The sequence below is a fragment of the Gossypium arboreum genome, chromosome 5 (assembly GCF_025698485.1).
Source record: "Gossypium arboreum isolate Shixiya-1 chromosome 5, ASM2569848v2, whole genome shotgun sequence".
Taxonomy (NCBI): domain Eukaryota; kingdom Viridiplantae; phylum Streptophyta; class Magnoliopsida; order Malvales; family Malvaceae; genus Gossypium; species Gossypium arboreum.
The window spans coordinates 197767-218761 of NC_069074.1; the positions used below are offsets into that span (position 1 = coordinate 197767).

General features: G+C 36.9%; 5 protein-coding genes across 10 annotated transcripts; 3 read left to right on the plus strand and 2 right to left on the minus strand.

Moving 5' to 3' along the window:
- Nucleotides 1-728: 728 nt before the first annotated feature.
- Nucleotides 729-5621, plus strand: LOC108465854 (methyl-CpG-binding domain-containing protein 2). 6 transcript variants are annotated; one of them, XM_053028407.1, is made up of 6 exons: nt 729-1059; nt 1616-1748; nt 2787-3405; nt 3961-4014; nt 4179-4315; nt 5069-5621. In XM_053028407.1, the coding sequence occupies exons 3-6, from the start codon at nt 2804-2806 to the stop codon at nt 5296-5298; spliced, it is 1023 nt and encodes a 340-aa protein (XP_052884367.1). In that variant the 5' UTR covers nt 729-1059; nt 1616-1748; nt 2787-2803; the 3' UTR covers nt 5299-5621. The 6 variants fall into 6 exon arrangements, with proteins under 6 accessions (XP_052884367.1, XP_052884369.1, XP_052884368.1 ...); XM_053028409.1 differs by having other exon boundaries at nt 729-1056; nt 1613-1748; XM_053028408.1 differs by having other exon boundaries at nt 729-1056.
- Nucleotides 5622-5929: 308 nt separating this feature from the next.
- On the plus strand, nt 5930-7576 carry LOC108465341 (uncharacterized). Its single transcript, XM_053028421.1, has 5 exons — nt 5930-6097; nt 6146-6264; nt 6396-6507; nt 6605-7159; nt 7338-7576. The coding sequence occupies exons 1-5, from the start codon at nt 5930-5932 to the stop codon at nt 7395-7397; spliced, it is 1014 nt and encodes a 337-aa protein (XP_052884381.1). The 3' UTR covers nt 7398-7576.
- A 2332-nt stretch (nt 7577-9908) lies between these two features.
- On the plus strand, nt 9909-12704 carry LOC108467062 (uncharacterized). Its single transcript, XM_017767527.2, has 4 exons — nt 9909-10181; nt 10274-10324; nt 10618-11154; nt 11306-12704. The coding sequence occupies exons 1-4, from the start codon at nt 10179-10181 to the stop codon at nt 12332-12334; spliced, it is 1620 nt and encodes a 539-aa protein (XP_017623016.1). The 5' UTR covers nt 9909-10178; the 3' UTR covers nt 12335-12704.
- A 534-nt stretch (nt 12705-13238) lies between these two features.
- On the minus strand, nt 13239-16413 carry LOC108467060 (U-box domain-containing protein 52-like). The gene is made up of 9 exons (XM_053027945.1): nt 16120-16413; nt 15917-16038; nt 15721-15842; nt 15404-15630; nt 14961-15340; nt 14772-14873; nt 14265-14699; nt 13411-14178; nt 13239-13340 (listed from the first exon to the last, which is right to left on the minus strand). The coding sequence occupies exons 1-9, from the start codon at nt 16286-16288 to the stop codon at nt 13272-13274; spliced, it is 2394 nt and encodes a 797-aa protein (XP_052883905.1). The 5' UTR covers nt 16289-16413; the 3' UTR covers nt 13239-13271.
- Nucleotides 16414-17092: 679 nt separating this feature from the next.
- Nucleotides 17093-20326, minus strand: LOC108467061 (pollen receptor-like kinase 1). The gene is made up of 3 exons (XM_017767526.2): nt 19309-20326; nt 18195-18929; nt 17093-18095 (listed from the first exon to the last, which is right to left on the minus strand). The coding sequence occupies exons 1-3, from the start codon at nt 19952-19954 to the stop codon at nt 17470-17472; spliced, it is 2007 nt and encodes a 668-aa protein (XP_017623015.1). The 5' UTR covers nt 19955-20326; the 3' UTR covers nt 17093-17469.
- Between the last annotated feature and the right edge of the window lie 669 nt (nt 20327-20995).

Genomic DNA, 20995 nt, shown 5'->3' on the forward strand with positions numbered 1-20995 from the left:
TGGGAGGTAAAAAGAGAGGTTTCCTTTTTGTGAGTTTAGCAGGCATGAGTCATCCTTTGGAATACCAAATGATATAGGTAATGATTTTTAAATTTTAGAGTTTTATTTTTAAAAATTTTTCATCTATTTTTCAAGAATAAATGTAAAATTGATAAAAACTGTAAATATTGAGGGTTATAAAAGATATTTTGCCTTTCTTCATAATTACCACAAGTTAGCTCAGGGACCATGATTTCTAAATCAAGAAAAATAGAAGGGCTCAATCTGGGACCCCAATCTTAAAATTCTAATTGGTTATTGTTATTTTTGGGGTAGGAGATGGGTGACAATTAGGCTATAAAACAACTGGTTGGGTGAGACCTAGCATGATATTGGTCACTTTATTGATCAAATTTGGTCTCAGCTTTTATAATAACATCAAACAGTTAAAATGACTAGAAATTTCCATCTTTCTTGTTTTCATTTCACATTTCACATTAAATTTACAATTACAATATTGATTGAATCCTCTCATTTAAAAAATATTGAATTTTCATTGAAATACATAACTACCATTATTGCAATTTATTTTTAAATATTAATATAAAAATATATTTTAAAGGCTTAACTTTTAATTTCAATTTTACAGATTTTGAATCAATGGATAATTTAATTATTGCCTAAACCAAAACGTAACCGTTTCGAGATTTCAAATGCATTGAAGAAAGAAAGAGATCTAAAACAAATCACCGTCGATTTATTGCTTAAATTCAAAAGAATATCTATGATATTACTTTATTGTTTTTTCCTTCTAATAATTTCAGCTCGCTTCTTTTTAAAATTACAATATAGAGTTTTACTGTTAATAAATTGTAATTTCTAATTTTCACTATTCTTTCCTGCCATTTGTTTTATTTGGGCTTTGTGCTTTCTGTTTCCGAGGAGAAAGAAGAGAGGTCACTGTGAAACAGAAAAAGGAAAACTTATTGTGGCCGTACGATTGCTCCTCATCAACGGCTTCGATTTGCTTATTCTCTTAGATCCCTCCTTCCTTCATCGTTCATCTCACCTCCTTTGGTCGTAAGATCTTCTTTGTCTAATCCAAACCACTTAATTTATCCCTTAAACTGTTGACGTCTTTCTGGATAGATCGTCTTTTTATTCATCCGATCGGATTCTGCTATTTGTTGTATCATCATGCATCAAGTAAACTATTCTTTGCTGTTTTCATGAAAACGAGACAAGTATGATGCATTTTTCCCTTTGTTCTTGGAGGAATGCCGTCTGAACTCATCCTTTTTTTTTTTTTAGTAATTTCAAGGTTCGGTATTTATAGTTTAGGTTTTGATTTCTGTTGTTGAAATTTTGTTGTTTCCAACGCTGTTTTAGACTTGATACTAATAATAAAATATGTGTTGAAAATTTCAAGAAGTGGTTCCTCGCTAATCTGATCTTTTTTTTTTAAATGATAACCTCATGAATTATTGGATTTATTTTATTTTTTGATTTTTTTTGTTCCTGATTTGCCAGCTTGATTCGTTTCATAGAGTATCGTTAATCTGTTTTTAATACCTTGTGCATATATTTGTCATGGGTTTTAATTTCTAATTGCTTGTTTCTTCAAATAATGTAGTAGGTCTCTTTAATTGAGCAATATTACAACGGGAAAACTACGCCAATGGTAGAATAGCTCGGTTGCGTCTACTTGGCTATCAAAACCTCATATAACTTGCCTCAACTGATAGATCATCTGCTTTTGCTTTCACAAGGTCAGTCAACGTTTAAGATGTCAATAAGACTGAAATGTGAATATATATTCCATAATTAACCTATTTTCTTTCGAGATATCATTATTGTTATGTTAAGGAGGTTTTTGAATTGCATACTAGCATTCATTCTTACCAATGGTGCATGAATTATTTTTTCATTTCTGGAATTTAAAGCCAGTAATAGTAATATTTGAAAGAAATTCATATGTTTCTAGATAGGCATGATTTAATGGAAAACACCCATTTTAAGAGAGGAAGTGAAAGACCAAAGAGGACATGGAAGCTATAAAAATAGAACCTTTCTGATCATATGATAATCTTGATAAAGCGTGGCACAACAATATTAGCCATTTCTTTAATAATATATAGTTAAGTAAAAAGCTTTGTTTCTTGTTGCTATTAATTTAGTCACTCCTATTTAGTCTGCAAACATAATTTAAGAAGAGCAAGGGAACTCAAAGGTCTTGGCATAGTTGATTTATGTTGAAATTCCCATATTGTTTTTGAAAAGAAAATGAAATCTTAATTTACCCTCTCTCTAAAGTATTCTTTCAAGTGTTAAAAAAGAAGGTAAGACTTTTGTTTAGAAAGTCATTTATTTGTGCTAGTGTGGTCATTCTCAGCATTAACCAAAAGTATTTTGTTACCATGCAATTCAATATACTCTTTACAAGTTTTTGGTTTAATCATAAGCTAGATGCAGCAATAAGTTAGCATGCGCATTGCTCTAGATCAAAAGAGTTAAAGCAATAACAAAGAACATTGTGATATCAGGTTTTGGTATCCTATAAATTCTGTTTACTTTTGCTTATGGAGTTTCTCTGGTTGTGTTGCGAATCAATGCAATGTATGTGCTGTCCACACACCAAGATCCATGCCATTTCCTATACATTTTCTTTTTGTAAATGCACAAGCTTGTAATAGAAGCAGGTTCGGCGAAACACCTACTTTGTGCTTCATATAAATCGAATGCAAGTAAAGGTTAATGATAATTTTGACATTTGGTTAGCTTAGTAATGTATTCTGTTCCTGTAATAGGCCGTCGAGATATTGAAATGCAGTCACCTCCTGAAAAAGCTTTTGTTATGTTGAAAAGGGAAGCAACTGACTTGGCTGGGTCAAGTTTTACAAGTCACGTGGATGGTACTTTCCAAGATGCTGTAAATGCTGCTGCTTCTTCTGCTTCATCATCCTCTTCAGATGATGACTCTCAGGTCACACAAAATGAAGACGACGTTTATAATGGGAATACTTCTAAACAGTTGGTGCTTTATGATCCTGCTGTTAGTAGTACTGTTGGTTGCACGCCTCCTGGACCCGTTCAGTGCCGACCTCCTGTAGGTCCAAGATTTTCTTCATCAAAACTATTGCCATCTGTTGGGGCTTTCACTGTCCAGTGTGCCAATTGTTTTAAATGGAGGCTTATACCAACAAAGGAAAAGTATGAAGAAATACGAGAACATATTCTAGAAAATCCTTTTGTTTGTGAAACAGCTCGTGAATGGAGGCCTGATATCTCATGTGATGATCCAACGGATATCTCTCAAGATGGCAGCCGGCTTTGGGCAATTGACAAACCAAACATTGCTCAGCCTCCTCCAGGCTGGCAAAGGCTTCTACGAATAAGAGGTGAAGGAAGTACCAAATTTGCAGACATGTAGGTTTACTTCTCTACTGAGGCAATCTTTAACCATTTATCTTTTAATATTATTTCTTTAATATCTATTCTTTTTCTCCTGTTGTGTTATTCTATTTTTTGATGTTTTAGTTTCTTTGCTATCTATGTGCAAGTGTGTGGAATATTCCCCTTGCATTCTTTAACAGTCTTTTCCCACTTCGTGTGTAATCATACATTTAGATATCGCTTGTCCTTGGCCTCCTCGGAGCATTCGTAGACTATTATGGGCTTTATTTCAACTGATTAATATTTGCTGACTTAGGTTTTTTACATTATCATAAGTAGCCTTAAATCTGCTTCAACTCTTATTTGATCTTAAGCCACAGCATTGCTTCTTTTTGTTTAACTGTTTGTTTCTTCAATTGGGAGCTAAGAGTTATGCTAATGTTCAAGACTTGATATCCGTACCTAATTTTTAATCTCGTCATGACTTGTGAGATTATCAATACATTTTGTTTTTCCAATAGTAAGCAGTGAAGCCAAACTTTGTGTTAAATGGTGCCAGTTTTAATTTGCATTTTCTGTATATTTCAGCTACTATCAAGCACCAACAGGAAAGAGACTGCGGTCAATGGTGGAGGTGCAAAAGTACATAATGTTTACTTAAGCTTTTATTTTATTTTTATTTACCTTTTCTTTTCTTGGTTATAATTGACTACTGGATATGTAGTTGGTAGTCACATACCATTCATACCTCTCCCACTCCTGAAATTTCTGTTGATATTCTATTCACAGTGTTTCTGACTTTGCAGGTACTTGATTGAGCATCCTGAGTATGCAACAGAAGGGGTAAACTTGTCTCGATTTTCATTTCAGATTCCCAAGCCTTTACAGGAAGACTATGTGAGAAAGCGCCCTGCCCGTCCGACAGCCTCACATGATAATGAAGGTATGATGAAGGCACTAATATTGCATTTTTTATGCACCAAAAAAAGTATCATTTTGTCAAATGACTGTTTTAGTCATGTAATCGATGGGGGATGTGGAGTCCGCTACTTGAGAGATTTGAGTTATCAGAGACTTTGTTTGATTGTAATTTCCATATATTTATGCTATTTTTAGGTTATTTTATGTTTTTTATTATTATTATTTTGATTCCAAAGAATTTGAGTTCTAGGTTTTGATTAGGTTACGGATGATGATATTTGAGATGCCATCTTTTTCTGGTTTTCTCCGCAGATATTGTCTGCTTCTCCCTGATTGCATCCGTCTATCTCTATTTTTTCTCTAAATTTCTCCTATCTCTATTGCCCTTGCTTGTGTTTGTCTGAGAACAAAATGCTGCCAATGTTAAGATGTTTGCAACCCATTTAGAGGAGAAAGCATAGCTTGAAAACTTCAATCCCTTGAGCATATTTGCCCACACAGACTGGATCATCACTTTTGTTTTGGGATCTTTGTTTCCTTATATGTCTTGGACTCTATTATTCGTTTAACCCTTTTTTCCATAAAAAAATTGATATTATTGTGGTAACTTTGAAATGGAAATATTGACAAGGAGATAGTCCTCGTTCCTTTTATTTGTTTGTAAGACATTCATTGGTTTAAGTTGTTGAGATTGAGCAGGTGGAATCTTTTTCTGCATGCTGCAGCAAATATGGGTGGCTAATAGAAATCTTACTTGTGTTTGTTATATATACAGTGAATCCGCTAGCTTGGGCTGGTCCAGAAGACACAGAGGTGCAGCAGGGGCGGCTAGCACTTCCACCTCCTAGTGTTGAGGCCTCAGTTTCTGATTCACCAAATCGGCCAGCAAAGCATGCAAGGAGAACCCCATCAGAACATATGTACCCAAGTAATCAAGTGCCTAATAAGCATGGTAGCAAGGTAGAAATGGGCAGTGAGTTACGAAATACCAATTATGGCGACTGAGACTTGGTGGATGAAATTGTTTCTTTTTCTCTATGTTTTCTTCCCTTTTTTGTGTAATTTTTTTGGCTCTAGAACGCTAAACAGAAGTCAGAAAGGTTGGATGGTAGCTTTCGTTTTGCAAGGAGGAACGGAATCTAGAGCATGTTTGACGGGAAATATGTATTTAAAAATTATTATCATTATTATTATGACATTGTATTTTGTATAAGATGTAAGAGGAACTAAACGTAAAACTACACATGTATGAAGTCGCCTTCAAACATTTTGATCATTCATTGGTTCATTTTTTATATACAGAAGAAGAAAGTAAACAAGGCAAACAAGTCAGTTTGGGTGGCCGGCCTTCGTATATTTAGCTTTATCAATTTTCCCAAATTCGGACATATGTATGTGCGCGCGTGTCAAACTGTTATTGAAACGCCAATTGTAAGGTCTCTACGAATCTCGATACTATATATGTTTGTTTGATGCGCAGATGACATGTTTGGCACATATATTAAAAGTGCCTCTTCAACGCAGCCGGCCGGCCTAGCATATGGCAAGCAGTTCATAATATATATGTGTTTTGGTGTGGGGGGGGGGGATTCCTTCTTAACTAGTAGGTGTTTGATCAGATTACACAGGGGTAGGGATGAAAGGGGGTAGGAAGGCAGTGAGTGAGAATGGGCGTATGTTAGAGAGAGATGAAGATCTTGTTCTATTCCGGGAATTGCATAAACGTGAAAAGGATAGAATTGCCACTCTCCTTCAGCCTGTTTCCGATGAGTTTGAACCAAATGGGTCAGCAGGTACCTACCTAGTACTGTACATAATAATATTATCGTGTTTTGTCGACTAATATATATAGCAATACCACATACTAATCTGTTCCGCTGCAGGAAATTTTGCACTCTACAGAATAGCATCCGGGAAGAAAGGATGTGGATACCAGTTTTTCCCTGATACCATAAAAAATGATTATGATTGGTTTGCTTTTTAACTATTCTCATCTTTAACTTCCTTCCTGTCAAAGAAATTATGTACCTTAAACTCCATTCAAATCACGTGTATTACGCTGGTGTAGTTTTAATTAATTATCGGTTCTCCGTTTTGGATAGGTTGAAAACACCACCCGCAACCCCTCTCTTTCCGTCGCTTGAAATGGAAGCAAATGCCGCGCAACCTGTCGTCCAACGGGAGTTACCTATCATTCACCCACCTCCTTCAAGGGTACGTTTGCTTGTTTGTTTGTTTCAGCTCTACCTCTTGTCAATGTCACTTTAAATCTCAAATTACTGTATAATCGAATATATTTTATTAAAATCAGTTTGCAGGCCATAAAGAGTCCAAAAGAAGCATAAATGGAAGGGCGAAATCTCCAAATCCCAAGCCAAAAATCCCTTCAAGATCCATAACTCCTAGTCATAGGCCACTGGTAAACAACAGCACCAAAGTAGCCAACTATGATCCTCTGAAAAGTAAACGAACAAATGTGGGTACTGCCGACATGCACATGGACTTTCTCACTTCAAATCTGTCCCAAAAGCTAGCAACAACTCAGACCACAAAGCCTAGGAGTAGAGGTGTGTCGCCATTGGCAAGACCAACCATACCAATCCAATATCCCACGCCTCCTAATCGTTCTTCTTCCGCTAGCCGAGGGCGGGCAGTGCTTCACCAAAACGCTTCGACACCAAGGCAGTCGTGTTCACCTATGGCTAGGGGCCGGAGACAACAAGAAGCCATCAAACCCACACAGCCATTCTTGGGGAGCAAGATGGTAGAGAAAGTGATGAATGCTAGGAAGTCCATCTCAAGCATTAATGATCAAGGCCAAAGGGATACAAAACAAAAGTTACGAGGCTCCACTACCAAGCATTTGGTAAATTTCTTACACAATACCATATTGCTTCTATTTAATATAATTCCAACCAAACCGAATTTCATCTTCAATCCATGGGTACTCTTTAACACAAATAAGGCCACCTGCCTTTGGAACACAACTATAATTTGTGACCTTGTATTAATTTTGTTTGTTTGTTATTGGCATGCACTTACAGGAGATTAAACGCGACTCCACTCAGCTTGGCGTTTTTCACAGACGCAGAGAACAAGGCTGAAGGAATTTCCTTGTTTGGGTCTGGGATTCTTCCGAAGATTTACATTTTCTTTTTAAATGTTTGGTGTAACATCATCTTCATGCAATCTTTTGACTCTAAATGTATTGTATATATACACATGTTGGAACCCAAATCTTGAGACTCAAAACCAGGCATTATCTTGCTAGATTTTTCATAAATTTCTCACTCCCACCGTATCAAAATGCTTGGCTTTGCAGTTTAAAATCCTTACTTCAAAATTAATATTAATATACAGGACTTAAATTGTTGGGTTCTAGTTTAGTCGTATAAACATAGTTTCAAGGTGGCGTATTTTTTGCATACCCACAAAAACAGAGTTGATGTCCTGTCCATTCTACCGTAGACAGTATTACTGCATGAAAACGCATATATTTTGGGCGCTCCCCTCTTCCATTTCCCTTTGAGTTTCAATTTAGTAATTTTATTTTATTTTCCATCTTCGGAATCTCAAATAAAACACCAACACTTGTTCGTTAGTCTGTCTTTTAATTGGGCTTAATCATGCTTAGCTCTTTCATCATTGTGCTGGATATCAAATTACTCATTTTCTCCTACATTTTTCAATTCATCCAAAGTATTTATGAAGAGTAATCAAAATAAAATTGCCGTAAATTAAATTCTTTATAAAAAAACTATTTCTCTTTCAAAAATACCATTTAAATTTCAAAATTCAACAATAAAATATAATATAATATTTATTTTAACATTTGTGTTGTTTAACCTACCTTCAAATTTAAGATAACTAGAAAATTATTTATGTAAGTTAAATTTTAAAACCAATAATTAATCCATCTAAATATTATCTAACTTCAATGATACATTTAAAAATTATGTGGTTAAGTTTTCACTTAAATATTGTGGTGATTAAAATTTTTGTACGACATTCTTTTAGTACCAATTTAAATCATGTTATCCTTATCATCACCTCTAATATTGTATAAAAATTTATTTAAAAAATTTATTTGATTAAAATTTAGGGTAAACTACACTGCGGGTAGCCAATTATTGCCCCTTTTGCTTTTTGGTCATCCAATTATTAATTTGTCTTTAATCTGGTCACCCAACTAATCAAGATTGTTTTTTTTTATCCACTTTCAGTAAGTGTTGTAAAATCTCTCATTAGAGAGTGACATGACAGTTAAAAAATTAGTACAATAAAAAATTTATCCCTCAACTTTTTCATATTATATTGATTTAATCATAATTTTAAAAAATTAACCCTGGCATATTATTTTAGTTACTATCACCTTTTCACTTTAATCTTTGATTTTTTTTATCCCAATCAATACTTAAAAAATATTATTTTTGAGTGGCCAAAATAAAAATGACGTAAAAGTTGGGTGGCTAAAATAAACGCATACTAAAAGTTGAGTGATGAAATTGTAAGGATTTCATTTTGGTCACTCAAAATGAAAACGTTGTAAAAGTTGGGTGACAAGTTTACCCTTGATTTTATGAGAAAGAAGAAAAATGAGGTCAATTAGGTAAGAAGAAAATACAATAGTAATAGAATTGGGGAAATTGGGCATATACGTCATTTTCAAAAAATAATTAGAGAAATAAGTTGGTTTTTTTTTCGAAATTTAAGGAAATAAGACAATTTTGGTACAAGTGACAAAAACGCTCCTTACAATTATCGAGATATGAGAAATTATCTTCTAACCATTTCTTATCTATCTAGTTACCACTAAACTTGTCTGCCACTTTACCTAATAGCTAATGACAAATTGACCTCCACTCCCCAACATGCACTACCTCCGTAACAACTACCCCATTAATCGGTAAACTAAGTTGTAATGCCACATCCCAAGTGTAATCGTACACTCACCGTATAGAAAATGAAATGTTTGTGTTTCGGTTCTTCATCTTTCTAGTAAAGCACTAATAAGCGTGGCCTCCAATTTAATCTAGCTGAGAGCTCCAATTTAATCTAGTTGAGCATATAAGACGTGAAAGAATCTAGTCTTTTTCAATAACACGTGGTGCTGTTGCACTTAAATTGCGTATATATGTTTCAATAAATCAATTTTTGTCTTGATTATATAAATATAAAAAATTAATAATGATATTAATTAAAATAAAAATATAATAATTTGTAATTTAATATTGAAGATATGCTTGTGATTCAAACGAATTAGAAGGGTTGACATTTATAAAATCGATAATACTTATTAAATCAAATAAGATTAATTAATTTAGACAATAAAATAAATTATTTTTTAAATATTATTAAATTACCACTAAATTAACAATTTATTTAATATAAAATTATGGTTAAACCTATTAAAAATAGACAAATAAAAAATTGCCTTATTTTACCCGAAATCTTTGTGATGATGAAAGTAGAAAAAATCAGGAAATTACAAACAGTTAATATAGAAAATTAAGAGAAAATTAAAGATTTTTTAATTTTTAATCATTTGTGGAATGATTAAGAAATCAACAATTCTAATTTTCTAATCGTTTATCGTCCAACTACTTATTTTTATTTTTAAATTTAAAAAAAAAAAAAGTTGTAAGCAGGATGCTTGCTGCCCTAGATGCTTGTGACACTCACCTCTCGCAAAATCAACTTTATTTCTTTAAATTAAAAAATCCACTAATTTTTCTTTGAAATTGATATATTCCCCTAATTTTCACTTTAGAATTTGTACATAAAATTAGTTAAAAAGTAAGCGCAGGCGGGAGTGGATAATCTAACCTCAGACGGACGGATAGGCGGTGACTGCTGCTCCCTCGCCTCGCCCAATTTCCCTCTCAATGGTTTCGTTCGACTTTTTCAAGATTTCTACTTTTTTCTAAATAATCGATAGCAAATCCAAATTTCAACTCATCCACTTCCATTTTTTTGCCAGAGTTGTCTGTTGCTGCCCAATTCGTGGTCAACAACAATTCACGCTTCTAAGGTCGGTTTCTTTTTCTTTAATCCTTTCTGCAATGAATGCACCTGTTTCCGTCATCGCATTTGTGATAATCCAAGTTCGGGTGTTTGGGGAATTAATTATGCTTCACTACTTGAATGGGGATGGGATTCATATTTTTATTTTTATGAATTCACTTTCAGTATATTGCCATCAATTTTAGATATAAAGGTAAGAAGAAGATTAGGAGGTCCAGGTTTTAATTTCATGCTCACTCGAAACAAACTAGTGAAAGATTTCAGTTTGTCTGCGACGAAAACACTTGACATATGTTGCAGGAAAGAAGAGTGATAGAGCCACGAAAGAAGCAGCAAGATGCAGGAAGCACCAGAGACAGAATCCTAATTACCAACTCCAAGATTGCTCAACCAGATAGCATCCCTCCATTGGTTAGTGCCTTGAAAACTTGCGCTCACCAAAACGCTGCTACTTTTCATTTTCCAGGACATAACAGGGGTCGGGCTGCACCCTCGTCCTTAGTTCATCTCATTGGTTTGAAGCCATTCATTCACGATTTACCTGAGCTTCCTGAACTTGACGACCTATTTTCTCCAGAGGGCCCCATTTTAGAGGCACAAAAGCTAGCTGCCAAGCTGTTTGGATCCTCAGAGACATGGTTTCTTGTTGGAGGTACCACCTGTGGAATCCAAGCAGCAATCCTGGCAACTTGCTCCCCTGGAGATTATTTAATTCTACCTCGGAATTCTCACATATCTGCCATTTCTGCTATCGTATTATCTGGTGTCATTCCCAAATATATTATCCCTGACTATGATTGCCTTTGGGATATTACTGCTGGTGTCACTTTATCCCAGGTTAGTCTCCAAACTATTCTCAATTCTAGTAGCTAGCGTTCTACTTAATGCTGTTGAAATATTTGAAAATGTTTAGTTATTACGATCTTTTCTTTTTCTTAAAAAATATTTTTCTATGTTGAAATATAACTTGGTGTAAATATTTTTACAGATAGAGAAAGCAATCGAGGAGTTGCATATGGAAGGTCAAAAAGTAGGTGCAGTTTTCATCACTTCGCCCACTTACCATGGTATATGTAGCAACTTGACTGACATTTCAAAGCTATGCCATTCTTATGAAATCCCTGTGATCGTTGATGAGGCTCATGGAGCACACTTTGGATTTCATCCCCAGCTACCCTCCTCGGCCCTCCAGCAAGGAGCTGATCTGGCTGTGCAATCTACTCACAAAGTCCTCTGTTCTCTCACACAGTCATCAATGTTACATATGTCTGGGAATATTGTAGACAGGGAAAGAATCTGTAGATGCCTTCAAACCCTTCAAAGCACTAGTCCTAGTTATCTGCTTTTGGCATCTCTAGATGCAGCTAGAGCTCAGCTAAGTGAAAAACCAGACAGCATTTTCAATAATGCATTAGATTTGGCAATTGAAACTAAAAACCTTATAGGAAATATTCCAGGAATTTCAATGCTTGGCACACCCGGATTTTCTAACTTCCCTGTCATTGATCCGTTGAGGCTTACATTTGGGTTCTGGCGGCTAGGTTTATCTGGTTTTGAAGCAGATGAAACCTTATATAGCAATCAAGGGGTCATCTCTGAACTGGTTGGTACTCGATCTATTACTTTTGCCATAAACCTTGGAACTTGTAGGGACCATATCCAGAGGCTTGCATGTGGAATAAAGAATCTATCTGAAGCGTCCTTGTTGTCATTTGAAAAAATAAAAGGCCAAATAGAGGACCATTGTGGTTCAGCACCATTTACTGATATTACTATGTGTCTTAATCCTAGAGAAGCCTTCTTTGCAAGAAAAAGGAAAGTGTCAATTGGAGAGAGCCTTGGGAAAATTTGTGGGGAACTCATATGTCCATATCCGCCAGGTATACCTGTGATGATCCCAGGTGAGACCATTACAAAGAAAGCTCTGGAGTATTTGGTGCTCGTTAAAAACAAAGGTGCAACTATTAGTGGAGCCTCTGATCCTTTGCTCAATTCCATAGTCATATGTGATGTATGAATTACCATATTGAAGCGGCAAGTGATAAGGAATTGAATTGTTAAAAGTCTAAGCAGAGGTTGTTTAGACTAGATAGCTTAGAAATTTTAAAATTAGTGTTCAATGCCATAACCGTTCATAGTTGGTTTTATCAGATAAGTTTGAAGGAGAAACATGATGAGAAGTGAAAATTATTTCTGCCGTTTCTCAATTCAGCTGAATCATGGATGAAGAAATGGAATGTTAATGTAGAAAGTATGAGTAGATGTAGTACCTTCGGATTTATGTGAGTTTATTGCATGAATGTTAATGCAGTAAGTGAAAGTTGTACGAATATTTACTTACAGCGAGATTGGTGATTGCTTACATGAAGGCGCAAGGATTAATCAAATATGTACTTTTAAGAGTTTAGAATACTAATCTGAAAACCACTTCGGGTGGTGAGTGAGAATGAAATGGGAGAGGTAGGATTGTAACAAGTTGTTGTAATTTAATGAATAAATTTTTAGTATGAAAGCAAAGGAATATTATAAAAAAATATTGAAATTTATTCCGAACTTATTCAAGGAAAAAGGCGAGAGAAAAAACATTCACACTAATGTAAAAATAACAAAATAGTTTTATACACCTTTTTATAACTTAGTATAAGATTGAGTGGCATCGTGTATATTGAAGCGTACGGTTTCCTGTAGAGTTTCGTAAACATTCTAAAATTACAATGTAACAGAATTCTAGAATGTTGTTTGATGGCGAAATTGAGCTCCCCTAGCTAGTTGTGCTAGTTCCATAAGCCTGCACTGCACTCTTTCTATTCTAACTGCACACACACACACCCACAAAAAAGAAGCCAAACAATTAGTGTGAAGAAGCCAGATATAAACTGATAACTAAAACAGGATTCTGACGTTGATGCTCACTTAGATGATATGGTGGTGTCTTTTTAAGGAAACAACAATAATTAGTCTGAGCCGCTGCTTGTGCTATCGCATTCAGAATGCAAAAACTGTGGAGGTTGATTAAGAAAATCCTAAGAAGCGAGCACCAAATTAATCAAAATATAAATATAAAGCTTTTTTGGGTGACATTAATGAGAGTACCTGCAGCATCGAGGAGGTGGAAACTTGGGTGTTATTTGGGGAAGGCCCTGCACTACCTCCAAACGTCATAAAAGGCATGTTTGACTCTGCAAGATCTCTCAACTTGTTAAGATGTGGCAACACAACCTGTCCCAGATCGGGTCTGTCTCTTCGTCTCAGTTCCGCACACTTAAGGGCTAACTTGGCAAAGCTCAAGGCCTCTTCCAATGGCCAGTCAGTGACAGCAGGGTCTAGTATCTCAGCAAAACTTCCCTCCTCGATGGCATTCTCAACACGATGAGCCAAACCCATTGGTGGCTTGGCTGTTATTATTTGTAAAAGCATGATCCCCAGGGAGTAGACATCAGACTTTATCCCTAGCATTCCAGTTTGCTGATATTCAGGATCTATGTAACAGAATGTTCCTGCTGCTGACGTCATACGATACTGAGTTACAGAGTTGGCAACTGATGGAGGAACAAGTCTAGCTAACCCAACATCGCTAATCTTGCTCACATAATTGTGATCTAGCAATATATTGGCGGGTTTAAGGTCACGGTGCACAAGTGGCTTTGGTTTGGTATGGTGGAGGAAAAGGAGACCAGTCGCAATCTCTGCGGCTATTCGAAATCTTATTTGCCATGGAAGTACGGGACTGTTGTTGTGCATAAACAGGCGATCTTCTAAGCTTCCATTCGCCATGTATTCATAGACTAGGCACCCATACTCTGGGCAGGCTCCAAGGAGAAGGACCATGTTTGGATGTCGTATGCAGCTTAACACTTCAACCTACATAGTTCCATCACATTCATACTAAATACCTTTACTCCATCTATATATAGCACTAATTAACATTCAATTACATATATACATACCTCTTGCTGAAACTGTGATTGTCCTTGGGTTGCATCTGGACGTAGAACTTTTATTGCCACCGGGGTGTGGTCCAGGTTACTGTGGTACACAGGCCCATAACCTCCTTCTCCTATTTTGCGTGATGGAGAGAAATTGTCTGTTGCTATTTCAATCTCTTCAATGGTGTATTTTCGGTACATGAGATGGTGTCCGAAACCATTTAATGCCATATTCATGTCATCATCATCAGCATCATCTATGTTGGCTTTCCTTTCTATATTCGTGCTCTTTTTAGCTTCTAGTTCAGCAATTCGTTGGGCTTCTTGGGCTTCCTCAATGGCTGCATTACACTTGGCTTTCTCCGTTTCTGCAAGTGAGAGTGCAGCTTCCTCAGCTACTCGTGCCTCTTCTTTCTTTTGTTCTTCTTGCATTTTCCAGCTCTGAAGTTCCATTGCCTGTAATCAGAGTGTTGAATCAGAATTTTAGGATTTAGATTAGATGTATTTTGTTGGTAGATAGGTAGGTACCTTCTTCTTTGCTGAGAGTGCTTCCTTGCAGGCTGCACTGTACATATCCATGGTCTGCTTGAGCTCCTGTTTCAGTCTTCTCATCTCAGCTTCCACATCATCCTGTGGCATGCATCCATCTCAATAGTTAATTAAGTTTGAGCAGTTAATGATGATGAAATGAAAGGAATATATATATTTAATGCTTACCATATTATGAGATGACCAGGATGTCCTACCACTTTCCTCGGAGCAAAACGAGAAATTGTACTGGGAACTGAAATCCACGGACATGTTTCCAGAGTAGGAGGAGGAGGCCATGCTTCTGTTGTCAAAATCGGAGCAGCTGGAAAGCCGGGGGGGATTTCCAAATTCCATATTGTCAGATGTAGAAGAGAACATGGTATCGCTGCTCGGCTTTCCGCTGCTTACGAATGAGATATCAGATTCAGGAGTTGGGGGCTCATATTTCATCACATTTCGTGCTCTTGTGAAGGGTGACTTGATTTCTGCTTCTTCATGCAGGTTGCGATGTGGATTATGGGGCCTCTGGGGTGCTGTTACGGAATAAAAATCATCAAGGAGATAGGCTTAGTATTATATATAGAGAAAGAAAGAAAAGGCAGGAATGGTGATGGATGATGCTAAAAAACCTCTGTGTCTCGGGTTAACAACAGCGCGAGCGGAAGAAGGAGATTCCGTTGGGTCGGGAATGTTATTATCGGTTTGGGGTTGCAACAGAGGCTGAGACTGAGGACGCGGGGGAGGGGGAGCAGAAGCGGATCGCACTGACGAGATCTTTCCTTTGCCAATCACATATATAGTGCAGTAATCGGGAGCCCCTTTTGAGACATTAGTTGTAACCTCCGCTGTCCTGAATCTTCTGCAATAATAATATTATTTGAGTTGAGTTGAGGATATGCATGCAAATCTAGCACAGCCGACTTAATTAATTGGTTTAATTTGGTACCTAACAAAGCCGCTTCTTGAGGGTGCGCCAAGTACTAGAGTCTCGACTGGAAAGGATGAGACATAATCAATTAAGGCTTTAGAGATGTCCGTATCTTCCAGTATGACTTCATTACATTTGATCTGTTGCAAAATCACATGCATCCATAAATTAACTACCTAGCTTAGGTTTATTCCGAAAGAAAAGAAGTACGTACGTCCTTCCGTGAGCAGAAGCATCGGAAAGGTAGAAACACCTCCTTGGCTTGGCTCTCCAGTTGTTGTTTATATGCCTTTGCAACTTCGTCGTTCACATCACTCATTTTTACGTGGCTCCCACCTGCATGCAAGCATTAATATCTCTATATAATTCTTTATATATATACACATATATATAAAAGCAAAAGGTAGATAGTTATACTTGGGGTGGGGATGGAAGAAGGTTTGGTTTTGACATGGAGAAGAGTGATTGATTGACCCCTAGATATGAGATGATCCACCGCCCATTTCAATGCATGTTGGCTTCCCTTGTCCTTGTCTATTGCCACTGCCACGCTCTCGTTTCTCTTTTCTCCATTTCTTTTCGCCATCTTAATTATTTTTTGCTACTTTAATCAATTACCTCTCCTCAAGCATATGTTTATACATATATCCTCTATCATCTATCTGTGCCCAAGGGAAGTTTTGCTAGTTTGTTTGTTTTCTCCAAAACTAATTACCCACTAACTTACCAACTCCTTTAACTACCCAATCTTGGTCGGGAGGGACCCTCCAAATTTAGAATCTAAACCAATACCTATATATATAATGATAAAACTAGATTTATTATTATTCTAAGCTTGTTCATAAAGTAATTAAATCGGGTTTTACTATTATCACTTATATATATCATCTTCTCTTTCTTTTGAATAAATCACTTGTATCATCTTTGATTATAGGCTATTTTTTATATAATTATTACTTCATTCTTAAAAGGCAAATATTGAAATTTAAAGAAAACTCGATTTTTTATTTAATTTAATTTAAGTCACTATGCTTGTTTTACACTTAAATGCTTAGGGATGATAGTCAATTTCATTAATCAATGTGATGAGGCGTCATCCATAGGTTTTCGGAGGAAGAAATAGTTTGTTAGTTGTATTCTTATTGTATAATATCTGAATTATAGTTACGGAAAACAATATTATGTTAGAGGAATAAAGTTACTCGAAAACAATAATATTATATGTAGTCAAATTCAATAATATGTGAAAGTTGGATTAAAATATTTTACATTTATAATAATTATTCAACAACATAGAAAAAGAAAAAGATGTTATTGGTGCGAAAATAAAGAAAAAAAATCTATCTATCAACTAGTATGGATGTATATATATATTAAAATAACTTAGTCATTGTATCTTAATTAATTTAAGGAAATTAAATTAAAAAAGTGATTTAGATATTGTAGTATGGGTACAACATATGATGATATTTATGGAGAGAGAGGAAAAAAAAAAAAGGGCAAGAAACTGCAGGTGCAGGCTATATATAATAATATCATCAATCCTAAAGAAATCTAGTGATGAGAAAAACAAAATTAAATGCTTTGAACACCAAATCTCAAATAAATTCAGTAAGGTTGTGGCCTTCAACTTGAAGTAGTCCCCCACAAAATAAAGAAACCAAAGATAAAAGAGATTAGATTGGTCGACCCCGGGAGTAAAAAAGAGTATATGTAGTGGGCGGGAATTAAAAGAAGTTATCGTCGATGTTATATTTGTTGCCATCCTCACTGGCCGGCCTTGGATGCACCATCATCATCCTGGCGCTTTAATTCTTCAATTCTCCCAACAGCATCTTTTAAATCTAATCTCTTCTCCACATCTTCTTCACAGCAACTCAATCCTATCTTTAACAGCTCTTGCATCAATTCCCCATCACTGTCATTTATTGTTCCCATCTCTTTGTCGAACACCTCCATATCCTTGGACGGCCTTTCTTGATCACCGACAACCGACTTCACCCAATTTGCCAAATCCTCTTCCTGATGATGATCACTCTCCTTGCCCTTGAAGTTTCCGGGGAACATTCCCGTTAATAACTCTAATATCAATATTCCAAGAGCCCATACGTCGCTCTTTCTTGTAATTTTGCCTTGTTGCGCATATTCTGGTGACTTATAAGCCACCATCAGCTTCTTTGCACTTTCCTGGTTGATTATAGGTATCAGGCCGTAATCCGTGAGGAGGGGTTCACAGGTTTCATTGAGGAGAACATTTGAGGATTTCAGGTGTCCATGGGGCACTATCAAGCTAGGCAATTCCTTGTGCAGGTATGCCAGCCCCTTGACTACTCCTTTCACGATCTTCAATCGAGTAGGCCAATCCAGCGTTGGTTGCCCCGTGGATTTGCGACCTGAAAGATTCATTCATTCACCCTGCTGTCTATCTAGTCTAATCTAAATTGGCAATAAAATTAATTGAACAAGAGAAATAATTAGATGATTGAACTAACCGTGGAGATGCACTGCCAAGCTTCCATTTTTAACAAAATCGGAGACAAGGAGCTTCTCTTCCTTCCTATAGTAATAGGCGACGAGAGGAAGCAAGTTTTCATGGGTCAGTCTCCCTATCCTCCTCATATGCTCAAGGAACTCTTCTTTCCCAGCGTTATTCATCTGTTTATACCTCTTCACCACCACCACAGGCCCAATTGACAGAGCAGCCTTAAACGATGACCCAAAAGATCCACTTCCTAATACCTCGGCAGAGGCTTTTAGCAAGTCTGGCAAATCAAACCTCTCTCTATCATCCCTCACGAATGTAAGTTTAACGGTCGCCTCGGGAGCCCTCTTTCCATTCCTTGAGTTGCCTGGCGACCCGTGTTCTTCTCCCTTGTACCCTTTTGCTCGCACGTTTGATGGTGGGGCCTCCACTGATGATGGCGTTGCTTCCTGCTTTCTCGGTCGTTTAATCATCATCACTGCAAATATGGCCACTACTATCAACACCCCAACTACCACCAGGATAGCTATCATCCATATTGGTGGCTTCTTGGAGCCGGAACCGGAATCGGAACCGGAACCGGAACCGGAATCGGAATCGGAACCAGGACCGGAACCAGAACCAGAACCAGAACCAGAACCAGAACCGGAACCCGAACCGGAACCGGACCCATCGTTGGAAGTAGAGTTTGATCCAGCGGGGGACTCACACGCCTTCAATGGTCCACCACAGAGCCCCTTATTGCCTGTAATAATGGAGAATTGTAAGCTGTATGTATGTATGTATAACTTGAGACACTTTTCTATAGGCACGTGACGTGAGGTAGGAATTAATCTTAGTATTTCTATCATGCATTTATATTCCATACAGCCAACGAGGTGATCGAACCATAAAATTTTCTCTGTCTCTCTAGTTATATGGTCTGAATGAAATGGTTCGTTATTTTTGGGTAAAAAGAAATACAACAAGGATTACTTTGCTTCTTCATCATCGTAATAAAGAAAAAAAGGAAAAAAACCTTCATTAATCTTATTCCATTTCTAGCTATTTCCCTTCTGTAATCTTAATTAGATAAATTGGCGAAAATAAATGAAAAGGGAAGATTGAGTGGTAGTAACAGACACCTGCAAAAACTTGGGCGTCCATCTTACTAAGGCTTGCTGGTATAGGACCCTCCAATTGATTATTTGAGAGATCCAGCGTTTGAATGGGAAGTTTAAAGTCAGGAATTTGACCCGAAAACTGGTTGCCGTCAAGTTTAAGCTCCGTAAGCTTGGGCAAGGTGGCCAAAGAGGCAGGAATTGCACCCGTAAACTGATTTTGGGATAGCTGCAATTTCTTGATCAAAATCAAACCATCAAAGGCATTGGCAGGAATTTGTCCGGAAAATTTGTTGAAGGATAAATAAGCGGATCTGAGTTCTTTAAGTTTGTTCAACTCAGGAATAGGACCATTGAAACTATTGTTCATAAAGCTCAAGGTAGTCAAGTTGGGCAGGTCTTTTAAGGTATTGACATCAATGGTGCCGGAGAGTCCCATAGCCTCGAGTTTGAGACCCCAAATGGCGCCATGATTGCAAAGAACGCCGATCCAATTGGCAGTTGGGCCATTGCATGGAGGTTGGGGATTGCTGTCCCAACTCTTCAAGGCAGAGGCATTGTTTAAGGTAGATTTGAACTTGAGAAGGATATCGGACTCGGGCAAAGCGTAAGAAGGAAAAACAAAAGGCAAGGAAAAAAGGAGGAAGAGAAGTGGGAGGTTAAAGGCCATGACGATGACGATGACGTGGCGATGGCGATTGCGATGGCGATGGCGGAGGACGATTTGGGGGGGGGGGAACACGCACCGGTGTGCGCGCCCTTCACCAAGGGAGCAGCAATCCGAGTGCGGAATATTAGAAAAATGGAGTGTATGGGGGGAAAGAGAGAGAAGGGGGAGATGGTGGTGGGATATGGATGTCCTGGAATTATGGAACACAATAATTTTAAGTTGCTAAGAATAGGTTCCGTTGTTAAGGTTTAAGCCTAAAGGGAAGGGTATGGATTGTGGTGCGTTGACTACATCTTCATCTTCCCTTTTTCCTTTGTGCCACCACATTTTTTTACCCTACGCCTGTCTTCCCGTTTTAGACTTCCTTTTCTTTTCTTTTCTTTTATTAATGAATGATCCACTATTTTTATTTACCTCTGGGTGGGTGCTCCAATCCCCACCATTATATGCCACGTGTTGAAACTCCAGTTCTTTCGTATTTTTGCTGTCTTAAGCAACTTGAAAAAAAAATGAAATTCTATTAATATTCCTTTTATCTATTTTAAAATTTGTTTTTAAAAAATTCAAATATATAATTATATTTGTTCTATTTAAGTTAAATAAATTTATTAATGGCTTAAATGATAACACTATTCTATTTAAACTTTTTCTTGCAGAAGTAATACTTAAACGAACCAATCAAGTTATCACATCTGTCAAAATTTTCAAATATCATTTTATTTTTTCTTTTTCTTCTCTCTCGTCACAGCTTTTTGTTCTTTCATCTTCTTCCTTCTCTCACACACTCTCTCTCCTTTCCTCCATAGCTTCTAGCCTTCTACATTTTCTCTCTTACAATCTTCAAATGTCCATTTGACAATAGAATTCAACACGTTCTGTTATAAAATTAAACAGCAAAACTATTATCCTTTTGATCACCAACACCAGCATTCAATTTCATGCAAAGCAATTTCAAGTGTAAAAGCCCTTCAGTCATACCAACTTCAACAGCCCCAAGCTCAGAGGGGAAATACCTATCTTTAAATGCTTTGGCACATGCAC

What these genes read in the sequence shown, in the direction of transcription:
- LOC108465854 (XM_053028407.1), top strand. Translation starts at nt 2,804, where the DNA reads ATGCAGTCACCTCCTGAAAAAGCTTTTGTTATGTTGAAAAGGGAAGCA. An exon ending in AGTACCAAATTTGCAGACAT is followed by an intron (nt 3,406 to 3,960) that starts GTAGGTTTACTT and finishes TGTATATTTCAG; the next exon opens with CTACTATCAAGCACCAACAG. An exon ending in TCAATGGTGGAGGTGCAAAA is followed by an intron (nt 4,015 to 4,178) that starts GTACATAATGTT and finishes CTGACTTTGCAG; the next exon opens with GTACTTGATTGAGCATCCTG.
- LOC108465341 (XM_053028421.1), top strand. Translation starts at nt 5,930, where the DNA reads ATGAAAGGGGGTAGGAAGGCAGTGAGTGAGAATGGGCGTATGTTAGAG. An exon ending in GGTCAGCAGGTACCTACCTA is followed by an intron (nt 6,098 to 6,145) that starts GTACTGTACATA and finishes TAATATATATAG; the next exon opens with CAATACCACATACTAATCTG. An exon ending in TTCACCCACCTCCTTCAAGG is followed by an intron (nt 6,508 to 6,604) that starts GTACGTTTGCTT and finishes TATTAAAATCAG; the next exon opens with TTTGCAGGCCATAAAGAGTC.
- LOC108467062 (XM_017767527.2), top strand. An exon ending in CAACAATTCACGCTTCTAAG is followed by an intron (nt 10,325 to 10,617) that starts GTCGGTTTCTTT and finishes CATATGTTGCAG; the next exon opens with GAAAGAAGAGTGATAGAGCC. An exon ending in CTGGTGTCACTTTATCCCAG is followed by an intron (nt 11,155 to 11,305) that starts GTTAGTCTCCAA and finishes ATATTTTTACAG; the next exon opens with ATAGAGAAAGCAATCGAGGA.
- LOC108467060 (XM_053027945.1), bottom strand. Translation starts at nt 16,288, where the DNA reads ATGGCGAAAAGAAATGGAGAAAAGAGAAACGAGAGCGTGGCAGTGGCA. An exon ending in GCTTCTGCTCACGGAAGGAC is followed by an intron (nt 15,843 to 15,916) that starts GTACGTACTTCT and finishes ATTTTGCAACAG; the next exon opens with ATCAAATGTAATGAAGTCAT. An exon ending in CCACCTCCTCGATGCTGCAG is followed by an intron (nt 13,341 to 13,410) that starts GTACTCTCATTA and finishes CTCGCTTCTTAG; the next exon opens with GATTTTCTTAATCAACCTCC.
- LOC108467061 (XM_017767526.2), bottom strand. Translation starts at nt 19,954, where the DNA reads ATGGCCTTTAACCTCCCACTTCTCTTCCTCCTTTTTTCCTTGCCTTTT. An exon ending in GGACGCCCAAGTTTTTGCAG is followed by an intron (nt 18,930 to 19,308) that starts GTGTCTGTTACT and finishes CCATTATTACAG; the next exon opens with GCAATAAGGGGCTCTGTGGT. An exon ending in CTTGGCAGTGCATCTCCACG is followed by an intron (nt 18,096 to 18,194) that starts GTTAGTTCAATC and finishes TGAATCTTTCAG; the next exon opens with GTCGCAAATCCACGGGGCAA.